At 41.8% G+C, this 16,873-nt stretch overlaps 1 protein-coding gene and 1 pseudogene across 1 annotated transcript; both read left to right on the plus strand.

The window, feature by feature from the left end:
• Nucleotides 1-307: 307 nt before the first annotated feature.
• On the plus strand, nucleotides 308-2,688 carry LOC104440552 (G-type lectin S-receptor-like serine/threonine-protein kinase LECRK2). Its single transcript, XM_010053458.3, is given in 2 exon segments — nucleotides 308-614; nucleotides 617-2,688. Coding segments are annotated over 2 exon segments (2,379 nt in total).
• A 7,500-nt stretch (nucleotides 2,689-10,188) lies between these two features.
• On the plus strand, nucleotides 10,189-15,299 carry LOC104440563 (annotated as a pseudogene).
• The last annotated feature ends 1,574 nt before the right edge of the window (nucleotides 15,300-16,873 follow it).

The raw sequence follows: 16,873 nt of genomic DNA on the forward strand, positions 1-16,873 counted from the left end.
AAAATCATTATTCTAGATAGAAATATGTGGTTTTTTTTTTTTTTTTTGTCAAAGATAGTGATAGATATATGTGTTGACATGGGCAAAGGCTGTCTACAACTTTGGTTCAAACTCCCTGTGGAGAAAAGGAGGAGCAATCGCATCTACGCGGAAGAAGAATGGTCGCCTCTCTCACCTGCCATGAACGACCGGACGTACGAGAGAGACTCTGGTGGCATGGAAAAGTGGAAAAATCTCTATAAGAACGCCGGTTTCATCCTTAAGGCTGAAGTAGCTCAACTCAGGGAGCACGCCAGTTTCATCAAACATGGCTTCAGCGATACTAGGAATCCTTCTAGTACTCGTTCCACTTCTCCTTTCCGCCGAAGCTCAGGCCCGCGGCAACTTGACCTTGGGCAACTCATTGACGGCGAACGACCAGAACTCTTCCCTATTGTCGCTGTCGGGTGAGTTCGCCTTTGGGTTCCGGAAAATGGAACAAGGGGCTCATTTGCTGGCAATATGGTTCGAGAAGATAGAGGAGAAGACCATCGTCTGGTCGGTGAATGGCGATGATCTAGCGCCCGAAGGTTCGAAAGTCCAGTTGACCGCCAACCGCGGGCTGGTGCTTACCGACCCGAGAGGAGAGAGCTGTGGTCTTCTAACCTGAACGCCACTGGCTTAGCGTATGCGGCCATGCTCGACACGGGGAACTTCATCCTAGCGAGCGCAAGCCACGTCAACTTGTGGGATTCGTTCAGCCGACCAACGGATACGATACTGCCTACGCAACAGTTAGATTTGGACGCTGTTGTTAGAGCTCGCTATTCCGAAATGAATTACTCCAATGGGAGATTCATCTTCAGACTGCAAACCGACGGAAATCTCGTGCTCTATGCCACTCCTACCCCGCTGGTCGTCTCAGATGCATATTGGGCTACCGGCACCCTAGGTAATGGCTTCCGGTTGATATTCAATCAAAGTGGTCAGGTCTACCTCACGGATAGGAATGGAAAATTACTCAATAAAGTCACCTCAGACGAAGTTCCAACCAGCGTATTTTACCAAAGAGCGATCCTCGAATATGATGGGGTCTTCAGGCAATATATCCACCCAAAGATGGCAAATTCGAGTTCTGGCTGGGCAATGGTCTGGTCGATGGTCTCTTCCCCAGTCCCTTCAAATATATGCACGAGTATGAACCGAGATACTGGTACTGGAGCTTGTGGCTTCAACAGTTACTGTACTCGTGGAGACGATCAGATTCAGAGGCCCCGATGCCACTGCCTACCTGGATATACTCTGTTAGATTCGACGAACGAGATGAACGGATGCAGACAGGACTTCGCACCACAGAGTTGTGACGAAAGTAAGCCTGAAACAGACAAGTTTGTTTTGCGTGAGATGCTTAATACAGGCTGGCCGATGTCTAATTACGAGCGTAGCGAGTCACAAACCGAGCACTGGTGCAGACAGGCTTGCTTGGCTGATTGTTTTTGTGCAGTCGCTTTTTTCAAAGACAGAAAGTGCTGGAAAAAGAGGACGCCTCTTTCAAATGGTAGGATGGATCCTGGCGTGGGTGGAAAGGCTCTGGTCAAGGTCAGGATAAATAACTCAACTTCAAAAGCTACAGGAAATCGCCAGAAGAAATCCAAGAATTTGACTCTGATGATTATCGAATCAGTGCTGTTGAGTAGCTGTGTGTTTGTGAGCTTGCTTACCTGTGTAATTTATAGAAGTTCCCGATCTAGGGATTATAAGTTCTTACAACCAGTCCAGATCAACCAAGCCATAGGCACACGGACTTACACTTATTGGGAGCTTCAAGAAGCGACGGATGGATTCAAAGAAGAACTAGGTAGGGGTGCCTTTGGAGCAGTGTACAAAGGTGTTCTTGGATCCGAGGATACCAACTTTGTGGCAGTAAAAGTGTTGATGGCATGGACCGGAGAAAGTGAAAAGGAGTTCGAAAGAGAAGTGAGTGCAACTGGCCAAACTAACCACAAGAACTTAATGCAGTTGCTTGGATTCTGCAATGAGGGTCAACACCGACTACTGGTGTATGAATTCATGAGCAACGGCTCATTGGCGGATTTTCTATTTGGCTCTTCAAGGCCCAGCTGGTACAAAAGAGTAGAAATTGCATGTGATGTTGCGCGGGGGCTCTCTTACTTGCACGAGGAATGCACTAGGCATATAATCCACTGCGACATCAAGCCGCAAAATATTCTTCTTGATGGCTCTCTCACTGCAAAAATATCAGATTTCGGATTAGCTAAGCTCTTGATGGCGAACCAAACACGAACCACCACCGGAGTCAGAGGAACCAGAGGTTATTTAGCGCCAGAATGGTTCAGGAATATGCCTATTTCTAGCAAAGTAGATGTTTACAGCTTCGGCATTTTGTTGGTTGAGCTCATCTGCTGCAGAAAGAACTATGAGCCAAAAGCGGAAATTGAAGCTCAAATTGTAATGGTCGACTGGGTTTATGATTGCTACCATGATGGGAGCGTGCTTCAGCTGGTGGAGAGCGATGAGGAGGCGTCAAGGGACATAAAGATGGTAAAAAGACTTGTGATGATAGCATTGTGGTGCATCCAAGAAGATCCGGCTTTGAGGCCAACCATGAAGAAAACTACTCAGATGTTGGAAGGAGCGGTTGAAGTCCCAGTACCACCAGTTCCAAGCTTTTTTACCACTTCAATATGATTTTACTTATTTAAGACAACTGTAGTCTATAATCATGAAAAATATCCATATCGTTTGTAAGTGCTATTACGCCAAATCAAATATTTTCACAATGTCTTCACATGGATCCTGCTTAAATAAGCTAAATCTTCCTAAAGTTTGATATTCCCTCGCAAGTATCCAACAGAGAACATGTTGACGATTGTCAGCAGAAAGGATTGCATGCGAGGCCGCATGCAACTTTGAAGAGAGATTTATATTGTTGAATGATCAAGTAACTATATGAAATGATGCAGAACCAGTCACTGGTAAATTGAAAGTCACGGGCATTCTTGTGTTGAATCTCTTAGGAATTCTACGTGGATCATATTCCTGTATGTCACGGGAAAACTAATGCGGCTCCATCAAAGCATTTTCCAATCGATGATTTTGCTTCATAAAAATTGCATTCGATGCAGTAGAACATTGTTTCAACCTGACCCAAGCAAAGTAGATCTTCTCTGCTAAATTAGATGATGAGAACCGTATGGAAGTTGCCGGTCCTCAAGGCATGAATCGGGTGCCCGGAAATCCCAATTTCAATAGCTCTGCTGCTTTTTTATTCATACAGAAGGGGACTCTCACTTCCTTCGGGCGACCAACTTGTCATAGCCCAAAAAATCAGTCCGCAAATCACGTAGTTGGAAGCATAATCAGACGAATTTTCTCTCAATTTTTCCATTTGAGAACTTACGGTAAGCAACACAAGGCAGACAATTTTCTAAGCATACATATTCCCTTATAAAATGATCATTGAAGATCTTGTATATATAAACAACTCGGCTACGGTCATGCCATTCCATAACGGGTCCAAACAGGACGGGACTGGACAAGGGAGAGATCTCGAAGATCCAAATCCAATAATCAATCTGCACCGGAGAAGTGTTAAAGGGATCGATTTCATAGTTGTCTTAGTCAGCCACGGCGTCTGCCAGCTCGTTCACCATCATTTTCATGTCATATTCTCGATTCGATAGGACGGACGATGTTTTGGTCAAGGGCTTCATCTTTCGTTTATTTTGCTCCGGAAAAAGTCTGCTTGCGCCAATTTCATAGAAGTAGGTGAATGCCCCTGTTCATGCAGCTGGCGAAGCAGAAAGTCATTAGACAATTATGAGCTTGTTTCCTCTGCATGCATGCATGAGGCCATTCCATTCAAAGAATATACTTCTTCCTTGTCCAATGCACGCTCAATTTAAGAGCATGTGGCCCAATATCATCTTCATGTGGCCGGCCCCGGTTAAATTATCTGGAGTTAGGGTTTGGCGTTGCTGCTTGGTTCGGCCGCAACTTGGTTCATTCTCCTTAGGATTTTTGATGATGCAAATTAGAACTAAAAACAATCCCCAAGGTGAATATTTGTAGACCGCTGTGTTGATGATGTATGAGTGAAAATGATATCAAAGGCTTCAATGTTCTCGTCAAGTCGAGTCTCCCATGATGTAGCAAAAATCACAATCCCCTTTATTTGCGATGAAATGTAGGGAGAAGCATGAAGTTTGTTAAATAATGCAAATTCACACACGCCCATATATATATATATATATATATATATATATATATAATTTTTTCTAAGGATCAACCGATTAAATCCCTAATTATAGGCATCAACAATGAGTCCCCAAGCAAAAACCATATCTATCTAGCATGAGTAAACCAAGCCCCGTTTAAATCCATCCATCTCTAATCTTCATCACCTTGATGTCCTAGAAGGTTTTCGTTTGTGGTTCGTTTATCACATACGGAGCACTAAATCGAAATTTAAAGTCGAGTATTTACCTTACCTCTCTCTGGTGGGCATCCATAAGATTTTTTTAAAGTTGTTGACTTGACACTTCATTGATCTTCTATAAGCTCTAAATGCTCTATATTTTCATTGATCTTCTATAGCTCTAAATGCTCTATATTTTTAGAGGATAAGTCTACCTAAAGTTCTAAACTTATTACAAAAGCGCAATTGGGTCATAATGTAAACCAAATAGCTTTTAGATGCGCTACATTTTGCATACTGTTGTTAAGTCCATGAGAATAGGATAGTCGTGTCACTGCAACATCCATTTAATCAAACATACAGGAGTTTCAAAACCCGGAACTACTACAAGCAAACTTTAGTAGAATATCTGCAGAATTACATTAATTCATCATTGCTGTAGCCATTACTTTCCATGTTGCACAGAGACCTGTCTCATTCAAAGCATTGATCACCACAACGCCATGGACCACGGTCCGCAACTATTGAGCGCATGCCTGATGCAAGACGACAAAGCAACTTTCCATGTACGTCCGAGCATATCTACAATTATGATTGAAACATTCAATTTCCATTAAGTAACTCTAGTCGGTTTGAATTTGTTGTTAAAAGGCTCTAACCACCAGGAAAGTCTAGGTAGAGGCCGGGGTTGGCCTCGAAAAAGATTCAACCCCCATTGACCTACCCGTCCACAAGCCCCTCACGAGGCTAGGGGGGTCAGCCTGGATCCCCGCGATAGAGATTGAATCAACTGCGAGCCCTAACTTCTTCTCCATAACTCATAAATTCTCCAACTTAACGTGTACGACGTTTGGTCAAAGTCTTCCAAATTCATGCTTTTCTTTGGAAAATATCAGGGTCCCGGCAAGCTAATGGTGTAGACTCGCCCGTATTCTAAATTTGAAAGTTTTCTTTCACCATTGATTTCAATTAAAAAAGAAGAAGGGAAAACTAAAGAAAATGAAGAAAAATAAATTTACATAGATATTATTATCAGAAAAATTTAATATCAGTGATACATAATTTTTTGTAAACTGTGCTCAATATTTTAATAGTGTTATATCGTGTCTCAAGTTTGAGCCCGTTAGATTAATACGCATAAGTTTGGCCAAATAACAAAGTTCAGGGGAGACTTTGTGATGTCTTCGAATTTTTCTTGTTCCGGCATTAATGCCATCTCTTCGTGCGTATGCGTAGAAGGAAGAAGCCAAAAGCTGCATGGGGTTTTATTCTTCAAGCATGCAAGCAAAGTCAGAGAAGAATTGTCTTCTGCCGAAAAGGAAGGGATCAACAATATTCTACATTAAATAAAGGACCCACCACCTGCTGCAAGTGCATGAAGAAATGCATGCACATGGCCATGCACGTAGAAAATTGGTCAACGCTTGTAGGCGCCGAATTCCCTCTTTCACGGTTTCTCTTTTGTGGGTTTCTCTTGTTTTTTATTGATAAAGAAAGAGGGATGGCTGAATAAAGAAAGAGAGAAGGCAGAAGCTATTCTACCTGTGTGTCAGTGCATGATGGTCATACGCTTGCTTCTCTCCATGAACAAGAAATTCGAAGACGGCCGCCCACCTCAGCTCACGGTTATCTCCAAGGATCATAGGCGCACGTTTGTTGACTCTCTTCCGCCTCATTAAATGCTTGCCCATGCACATGCACGATCCGCATGCATGCCTTCAAATATGGTGGGCGTTCGGTGCCGATTGTGGGCTTGTCTTGTGGGCGCCTGCGCTGCATTTAATGAGGCCATTTATTTTTATTTGTTTTGTCTTGTTTTCTGCCCTTCTCCCTATAGAAGAAGAAGACGTCTGAAGATGCCAAGATAGAGTGCAAAAAGAGCTCGAGAGAGAGCGAGAGAAAAGAGCTCGAGAGAGTGTGAGAGACGAGAGCTCAGAAAGGTTTGTGCGGAGTCGAGTCCAGTGAGTGAGTTGAGTTGTTAAACACCGTGGGTATTGGGTGTATAGTAGAGCTGGGAAATACTTGAGTGCATATGTGATTGTAATCCTGTAATTCTCCGATTTATAGTGGATTGATTTGCTGGCTCTCCCTGTGGACGTAGATTCCGACATTCGGACCGAACCACGTTAATCTCTGGTGTCCTTTTCTTTTATTGTTCCTCGTTTTATTTCGATCAATTTCTATAGCTCCAGACATAATTGCAAATATACGATCCGCTTCCACTGCGACGCCGATAAACAACAAATAGAACTAATAATATACTTCAACAAAAAAGAAACAAAAACAAGGAATACTATCATAGGATAATTCTAGATATATGTGTTGACATGGGCAAACTCTGTCCACAAATTCGATTCAAACTAGCTGTGGTAGAGACTAAGGTAGGATACAAAGTAGAAATCTATAAAGAATGCTGGTTTCGTTCACAAGGCTGAAGTAGCTCAAGGAGCACGCAAGTTTCATCTAACATGACTTCAGTGATGTTTGGAATCCTAATACTCATCCCACTTCCACTTTCCGCCAAAGCTCAGACCGAGGGCAACTTGACCTTGGGCTCCTCCTTAACAGCAAATGACAGGAACTCTTCCTGGCTTTCGCCGTCGGGGGAGTTCGCCTTTGGGTTCCGGAGAATGGGAACAGGAGCTCATTTGTTGGCTATATCGTTCGAGAAGATAGAGGACAAGACCATAGTCTGGTCGGCAAATGGCGATAGTCTAGCACCTGAAGGTTCGAAAGTCTGGTTGACTGTCGACAACAGACTAGTGCTTGCCGACCCAAAAGGAAGAGAGCTGTGGTCTTCTTGCCTGACCAACCTCTTTTATTAGTTCAATATGACTTTGATTATTTAGACATCTGGTGTCTGTCATAATGAATAGTATGTGTATGGTCTGTTAGTGCTGAAAGTGCTAATATGAACATCTAGAGAGGGGTGAATAGGTGTGAAAATAATTTTTGCAAAGAGTAGTAAGAAATTTTGCTTTTGAAATTGAGTCTAATGATTAACAAACTTTAAAAGAGTTTATACTTTAACTACAAAATTAAAGTACGAATAAAATAAAGGAGTTTAAGGACGAGAAAATGAACATAGAATTTATAGTGGTTCGGCTTAGATCAAGCCTACGTCTACTCTCCCACGTTGACAGTCTTCTGACTGGTTTCCACTAAGAATCAAAAGAGAATTTACAATCTTGTGATCTCGACTTCACAGTGAAGAGTCTTTACTGCTTTCACAAAGTCTCTCTCTCTCTCTCTTTTGAGTACAAATTTGAGCACAGAGTAAGGAATAACAAGTAAATGGTAAGTTTCAAACTTTGAAATTATTCTTTTCACGTACTCTATTCAACAACTGGAGAGTCCTCCTTAAATACTCCTCCATGCCTTCTCGACCATTGGCATTTTTCAAATAAATTCTTCCAATCAACCCGTTGGACAGAATCAATCAAGAAAATCTTCGAGTCGTTTGAAAATTGTGATGAAAGGCCGTCAATTCTATTTGTCCATACAATTAGGATTTTGGTTTCCATAAGTAGATTCTTTCCAAAATAACTTACCATCCGAAAAGATTTGATGTATATAAATTGTTTCTAATAAAGATGATCAATCTCGTAGGTGATATTTGTCATGCCCCGAACCTCGAGCCTGCGCCCATCCCTCAATGGTCAATAAAATTTGCGACTTCTCAGGATGAGTTGCCAATCCATTCATTTTATTGCACATACGGAAGCAAATAATAAATCCTCCGATAGTAACCATCTCGGAATAAAAAAGCAGGACAACAGATTCACAAACAAACATGCTTTTATAAACATATTGAGTCATGTACAAAAGTCTATACCCAAAAGATTTCAAAACCAACTCTAAAAAAGAAATTGTCATAACTGACTTACTCCTCGGATCCCCTTAGTTCGGCTCTAGGTCCTCCGCTCTACGGCCCTAAAATTTGAGTCCACAACGGGGTGAGATATAAATCTCAGACCTCGATTAGAAGGGTATTACGCCTAGAGGCGTCCTAATTACACAATCATACAGTCACAGAGACTTACCTCGTCTCAGATCCACTCTGCAGGTCAATACGGTTCACATACATCATGCATAAAATTGATGCACGCAACAATTGAAACGCATTACTCAACTCAATAAATTATAGGGGTCCTGATTATATGGCCAAATCGTTATAACACGTCCCATACCATGTTACGCAATTTTGTCCCATAATTCGGCGCATCTATTTCACTTAACATGCGTTCCAATTGATAATTATGCCATTCTAGGGTACGACCTACTTGAAGTTCGGCGGTTTATTGGCGTAGCCAGGCATTATCTCACCCTATTGAGCACAGTTACGTCTCTCAAAGACGGCTTTCCTGAAAGAGTATAGGTCCAGACTCTATTGCGACCCAAATCCCATACAGGGTAACGTCCAGCATAAACGCTTGGGATGGGTTCTCTTAACCAACACACGACAATTCAATCTCGGCCCAGGACACGGTGCATTGCACTCAAATGCCTCAATTAAATTAGTGATCCTGGCCTATTTTCTTCGTATTAAAAACACCCGGTGAAAATAGTTGTGTGTGGGTACATGGTCGATTGGACTCGGAAAATTCATAATATTCTTTTAAAATCCCATTGGTTTATATAGTACATGAAACCATTTTGGTGTTAAAACCCGACACCGGGATTTTCTAAATAAATATCAAAATTCACAAATTTTGGAATTAAATACTCAAACTTCTAATCAGCACTCAATTTGCACAAATTAACACTCAATTGCATAAATTAACCATATCATTGCAATTAGTATGAAATTCTGGTCACTAGCTATCCCGGTCTAATTTCCGAAAAATATTTAATAATTAAATAATTACCAAAAATAATTAAATAATTGCAATTAATTACCATAAATACCAACCTAGGCCAAAATTGCTAAATTAACCGCCTAAACGGGTCGGGAAAATTCCCGAACTTGTCTAGATAAATAGCACATCCTATCTAGTCCTTAATTAATTTAATCTCAACACTTAACATGCGTAATTCACTAATTAAATCACTAATCTAAAATCTAACTAACCACCTAATCCCTAATTAACTTAAACTAAATATCCTTTAAATGTCATTAGCCTACTAGATAGAGTTTAGTGCATAAACTCACCGATTTAGTGCGAAAACCAGTTCACCGCGACGGTAGCTGAAACTCAGGCCTACGGCGACACCGAGGGGAGCTTGGGCCGGGCCAAACAAGCCTTGCAAGCACACCGCAAACTGCTGGGCTTGGTCCTGGGCTTGGGCTGCGGGTTGGGCTTGCTTCGTGGGCTTCAAGTGAGCTGGACCAGAGGCTGGGCTGAAGTGGGCTGAAACTCGTGTGGGCTGAGTTGCTGAAGATGGGCTGCAGATTTCGTGGGCTGCTGGTGTGGACGCGAGACTTGGGCCTGCTGAACTTGCGGGCGAGGATGGGCTGGCGAGCTGCTGGGCCGTTGATGCGGGCTGAACGGACGAAGGAAGAAGACGGTTTTGGGGCAGCTTCGGTGGGTGGTGTCGTGGACGAAGGCAGCGCAGCAAGGAGAGAGAGCAGCTTTGGTCTTCGTTGCTGGGAATTGTTGACTGGACCGAAAGAAGACACGAACGTGGCAGCAGGGGAAGCGGACGAAGAAGATGCAAGGAATTGTTTCGGTGCAGCAGAATTCGGGGTGAGCTGGCGCGGCAGGGAACGAAAGAGGGAAACCGCGTGAGCTGAGGTTGACTTCGGGAAGAAAGGTGGACTGGCGTGAGTGGTGTGCTGGCGTCGGTTCTGCGGGGAGCAGGGATCAGTGGAGCAGCAAGTGGTGGAGGTGATGCTGCGAGGAGAAATCCGTGGGTTCGGTGGAGAGACAGCAAGAGGGAGAGACAGTGGAGGGTTCGGCTGCAGCTGGGCGATGAAAGAGAGACGGACGAGTGGCAGAGCTGAGGGAAATTCGGTGGAGTTGTCGAGAACCTTGCAGGGGTTAAGTTTGTGGTCACTTCAGATATGATGTTGCAACGCAGGTAATGAAATCAATGCTAAAATCATTGCCGTCTGCTGTGTTTTTGACGTAATGTATGATGAAGAGCATTGATCACAATAGACTTGGTGTAAAGTGGGGGTCGTATGTTATCTGTGGATGCATGCAGAGTCGAAGGAACTTGCAATCAGAACTGTTTAGTTTTCTCAGAGACTTGAGTACTGCAGAAATTTCCGATAAAAAATGTACTACACAGAAGAAAGCTTTGGACTTGCTTTGTTAGTAAAAGTTTGCTTTTTTCATCTTCCGAGTGGAGGAAACCTTGGTAATATCACCTAATTCCTCTCGCAGGTTTGGAATGGCCTTTCTTGTTTTTTCTCTTTCCAATTTCGGGCTTACTTTATTTGCGGCCCTTATCACAGCATTGGTGTCACCAGCTGCTGCTGGCTCGGGTATTCCGGAAGTTAAGGCTTACCTCAATGGTGTGGATGCACCAGGAATTTTTACTTTGCGAACGTTGTTTGTAAAGGTGAAATTTCATGCCTTTGGTATCTTGCTTTGTCGGTCTCTAAGTGTATTGGTATACCGGAAGTTAAGGCTTACCTCAATGGTGGGGATGCAACAGGGATTTTTACATTGAGAACATTATATGTAAAGGTGAAATTTCATGCATGTGGTTTCTTGCTTCGTTGGTCTCTAGTTGTATATTTCTTAAAATTTCCTTATTGATGTTTCCATAAGCATCTCTTCCTATCCTGGATGTGAGAGCAGAGCCTGATTGGCTTGTAAGAGAGTATAAACATGGTTATGCTTGTAAAAGAGTTGCCATTTGAGTTAACACGATCTTTTACAGATTGGCATGTGTGATATCTATTGAACATTGCCATTGTTATCTCGTATGTTTTTGTCTTCATCTATTTAATCTATTAATTATTCCCTCTCGTCTTTTCTCTGTACTCCCCTCTCTTAAAGCAGTGAGGATGAATCTACCCATTATTTCTGATTAGCTCGTTGACGATTACTGGCCCAGAGATTCTTCTAGAGACTTCCTTGAGACCAGTGAAATATGTAGGACAAAAATTTGTTTTGGCTGACCTAGAAGAGGAGTATCCTTAAAATAGAACTTACCTAAAACCCTCAAATTACAAGCCCTTTTGAAATTTTGACTATCTTCAGGAATATAAATATTTTGGATAACAAAAACAACTACGTTCGACGGATTCTTTTACAGTTCAATTTGCGATGTCAGTGCTAGTTCAAGCTTTATTTGCATATTTTCCCCTATTCCTGGAAGTGTAACTGTTCAGCTAATTTGTCTTTTAAGGCATAGCCTTTAAGGATGTTCTCCCTTAAGTTTGTGAGAGTCTTATGGGGCATGTTCCAATCGACAGACTATTGGGAGCGTTTGTGCGGTGTCATCATCTCTTCTTGTTGGCAAGACTGGACCCTTGGTGCACACTGGTGCTTGTATCGCATCACTATTGGGTCAAGGTGGGTCAAAGAGATATGGTTTAACTTGGAAGTGGCTTCGGTATTTCAAGAATGATCGAGATCGGCTAGACCTTGTAACATGTGGATCAGCTGCTGGAATTGCTGCTGCATTTTGTGCCCCAGTTGGTGGTTTGCTGTTCGCCCTTGAAGAGATGGCATCTTGGTATGATGAATTGTTGTGATGCACTGCTTTCTTCTGATGTCTCCATTTGTCTATTTTAGCAATTAGAATCCTTGCAATGCAAAATCTCATTGTTCTTAAAGTCCTGGATATTGGACTTGTTAGCAGATCATATTTATCTTAGTTATGAAAAGCTGAGAAAAATTGCTGGTCGAGTACAGAAATCTGGTTTTCTGATATTAACGGTTTATGTAAATTCCTATTTTAACTTATTCTGATTACCAGGAAGAGATGATTCTGGGCTTCCTTTCTGTTCTATCAGCCAGTTTGTTTCTCCCTGTTTTTGGTTCTTGGCTGTGTTTGCACTCTCTCCTTGCACTTATTATCTGGTTTCGAGATGTATCGCTGCAGCTTATTGACTATCTGAGACCTTGAAGTATTTTATATTCCATGGAAATATGTGATGTCTTTGCATGGCATAATCTTTATTTTCTTTTACAGGTGGAGAAGTGCCCTGGTATGGAGAGCTTTCTTTACTACAGCTGTAGTGGCAATTGTGCTGAGGGCTCTCATTGACGTCTGTTTGAGTGGGAAATGTGGGCTTTTTGGTAAAGGAGGGCTGATAATGTATGATGTTACCTCATCAAATGTTGCCTATCACATTGTTGATGTACCTCCTGTACTTCTCCTTGGTATGATAGGTGGATTGTTGGGTAGCTTGTATAACTTCTTCCTGGAGAAGGTTCTTCGTATCTACAACCTCATCAACGAGTAAGTTCTCTTTCCTTTACTTCTCAGTAATCGCGAGTATGTGATTATGCGGTAACAATAAGCTGATTACAACAATGACCTTGTTCTTTCAGAAAGGGCATTGCCTACAAAATTGTGCTTGCTTGCTGGATTTCAATTTTCACGTCGTGTCTCCTGTTTGGACTACCGTGGCTGGCATCTTGTCGAGTTTGTCCGGCCGATGCTGGAGAAGCCTGTCCCACAATAGGCCGATCTGGCAACTAAAAGAAGTTTCAATGTCCTCCTGGACATTACAATGATCTTGCCAGCCTAATATTTAACACGAATGATGATGCAATCAAAAATCTCTTTAGCAAGGGCACGGATGACGAGTTCCAGTACTCTTCTATAATTATATTCTTTGTCACATGTTATTTCTTGAGTATACTTAGCTATGGCATTGTCGCTCCTGCTGGCCTTTTCGTTCCTGTAATAGTTACTGGTGCATCTTATGGGCGTTTGGTTGGAATGTTGATTGGTTCTCATTCCAATCTTAACCATGGTCTTTTTGCTGTGCTGGGTGCTGCTTCTTTTCTTGGTGGATCTATGAGGATGACGGTTTCTCTATGTGTAATCCTTTTGGAACTGACGAACAATCTGCTGTTGCTACCCTTGATGATGGTTCTTCTTATTTCAAAGACTCTAGCTGATGCTTTCAAGGGCAACATCTATGACCTTATCATGAAAGCAAAGGGCTTTCCTTACCTTGAGACCCATGCCGAGCCATATATGAGACAATTAACAGTTGGTGATGTAGTGAGTGGGCCCCTTCAGCTGTTTCATGGCATCGAGAAGGTCGCTAATGTGGTACATGTGTCGCGAACTACAAGGCACCACGGGTTTCCTGTAATTGATGAACCTCCACATTCAGAGTCCCCCTTTCTGTATGGTTTAATTCTCCGTGCTCATCTGATGGAGCTTTTAAAGAAGAAAGCTTTTTTGTCTGATCCAGTTCCGACGGATATTGATGCCTTTGAGCAGATTTCAGCAGAGGACTTCATGAAGAGGGGATCAGGTCATTATAACATGATAGAAGATATAGACTTGACTGAAGAAGAGATGGAGATGTTCTTGGATTTACATCCTTTTACTAATGCTTCACCTTACACGGTTGTGGAGACAATGTCACTTGCGAAGGCTCTCATACTTTTCCGGGAAGTTGGCTTGAGACATCTACTGGTGATAACCTAAAATCTCTGGCGTAAGCTCTCATTTTCACTTCTTTAATTCTATCAAAAGCTATTCTATCGCTCTTTTTGTCTTTTGGCATCGAAATACTCTACTGTTAATTTAAATAGAGTACTACCCCATCATTCAGTGATTTTGCTCATGGCTCTAGTCCTGTGTCTACTTGCAAAATGGACTTTTTCTTTTTGGTTGGAGCAATTGACGATATATGAAAAACACTGATGCCTTCCTTCTTTTCAGCAAATTGGACCATTTTTCAGAATCACATTAATACCATCTTCCTTGGCCTCACATACTTGATTTTCTCACCCTCACCTCTTCCATTCTTATTTTACTCGATTATCTTTCTTATGTTCCAGTTTGACCCTTTTTGGTGAGGACTGCCAAATACTTCTGTAGCTTCTCTAGCTCAGCTTTGCACTAAGATGTTTTCCTCTCCGTTTAGCTGAATTTCTGTATATATGGCTACTTGACATTTGGTGGCTTCCTAGTTTCACTAGAAAATCAGAGTAGATCATGGTAAGGGATGACAATTGATTTTTCATCTCGTCTCTTGCGGGTATTTGGTGCGATACTTCAATGCGACTGGGTGCTTAATTATTGCAATAGCATTCTGCTCTAGTTGAACATGTTCTTCTATGTTTTTATTTTAATCTCGACACTTTTTTTATTGCAGAGATCGCCAGTGGTGGGCATATTGACAAGACATGATTTTATGCCTGAGCACGTGTTGGCATTGCACCCGACACTCATTAGGAGCAGATGGAAGAGATTAAGACTACAGTTTGCTCGCCTTTTAAAACTATTCTAGTATAGCCCGTTGAGCATTCGGGAATTTATCCAGGAAAATTCCTACTCGATCAGGCCAGATTTTGTGGGATTCATGCAGCACGGAGCTTATTGGAAGCCGCTCATTTTAAGCTCAGGCCCTTGATCAAACCCTACAAACCCTGGAAAATTAGCCCTTCGCCTTACTAGTCGAGCATTGTCGAAAGCGGCGGGTTGTAATTTATTTGCGGGACGAATGTATAAACAGGAAGTTTTGGCTGGCATTATCACGGTGGCGCGGGAATACTTTTGCCGTGACTGATATGCCGAAGTTGCAGAGACTCTTGACGGTAAGATCAAAGATGTGCAGAAAACTGTAGATAGTTACCTCTTATGCAGTAATCTATATAAAGGAACACTCCCCCTTTTGTGAACTGATCATTTATACTAAATGGAAACCAAATTGCTTTTAGATGTGGTAAGTATTGCATGATGTTGTAAACTCCACGAGCATGATATCTTTATGTCACCGTGACATCCATTTAGCCCAACATATCGGTCTCAAAATTCGGAATTCCTGGATGCAAACTTTTGGAGAGTGTCTGCTGAATCAATTTCGTTCATTATTGTTGTAATCATTCCTCTCCAAGTTGCACAAGACCGCACAATGCCGCTGCCGGAAGCATTGATCGGTCACATGCTCAATGCAAATTTCCACGTACTTTCGAGCAGGTATTTTACAACCCTCGCCACAGAAGATCAACAACAAATTGGTCAGTTTAGATCAGGGATGGAAACCGCCTGCGGAGGGATATATAAAGTGTAATATTGATGGGGCTTTTCGCATGGAATCGGAGAAAGGATCAATCGCTTGTATTTACAGAGATAGTAAAGGTATTTTAACCGATGTGCTTACCAGATCTGTGCCTGCCCATTCGGCTTTCCAAGCCGAGATCTATGCCCTCATATCCGCTCTTCAACGGCTGATCCAGCAGGGACTCCATCTTCAGCACTTTGTGATCGAATCTGATTGCTTAAAGTTGGTGGAGATAGTTCGGCAGAAACAGCGGCCACCATGGACGGAACGCCATCTCTTCGCGATTCTCAACGATCTTCTTCAGCAATGCCCTAATCTCTTGCTTCAACATGTTTGGCGTTAGGCAAACCTAGCAGCTGACTGGGCCGCTAAAGCCCACAGGGATCAAGGCCCACCTACAAGCTGGCTTCTCTTCCCTCCATCTATTTTCCTAAATATTATCTCTTCGGACGCTAGGGCACCTGCTTGTATTGATTTATAATCTAATATAAGTTATCTTTCCACCAAAAAAAAAAAAATTTCCGCGGAGCAACTTGTAGTCGGTTTGAATTCATGGGGATTGAATCGACTGCTGGCCCCGCCTTCTTCTTCCATCACTTTCATTTCAAAAAAATCTCCAACTAAACATGTACGACGAAGTTTGGTGTTTTCCAAGTGCGTTCCTTGAAAATGTATCTGGTCCTGTCAAGCTTATGGAGCGGGGACGCCTTATTCTAAGTTTAACAAGTTCTCTTTCACCATTGATTTCTATATAAAAAAAAAAGGGAAAAATAAAGAAAATGAAGAAAGATAAATTCACGGAGATATTATTATCAGAAAAATTAAATCGATGATATTAATATAAGAATTTTTGAAGAAAATTTGATGAATATATCAATAGAACTATTAAAATACTTTAAGAAAAAAGAAACAATATCAAGTAAAAAATCAATACTCATTATAAACTTTAAAATGGTTTATTAATTGCTGTTAAAGAAATGGTTTATTAATGCAAAAAAAGATTAACTAATAAAATATATGTACAAATATCACCTCCTATTTTAATTAATCCTTTCCTTTTACTACAGGTGGAGCTTTTATAAAACTTCAGACCATATGGTAAAATCATTATTCTATATAGATATATGTGTTTTGTTTTGTTTTGTTTTGTTTTTTTTTTTTTTTTTTTTTGGTCAAAGATAGTGATAGATATACGTGTTGACATGGGCAAAGGCTGTCCACAACTTTAGTTCAAACTCGCTGTGGAGAAATTGCATCTACGCGGAGGAGGAATGGTCGCCTCTCTCACCTGCCATAAACGACCG

Source organism: Eucalyptus grandis, chromosome 3, assembly GCF_016545825.1.
Source record: "Eucalyptus grandis isolate ANBG69807.140 chromosome 3, ASM1654582v1, whole genome shotgun sequence".
Classification (NCBI taxonomy): Eukaryota; Viridiplantae; Streptophyta; class Magnoliopsida; order Myrtales; family Myrtaceae; genus Eucalyptus; species Eucalyptus grandis.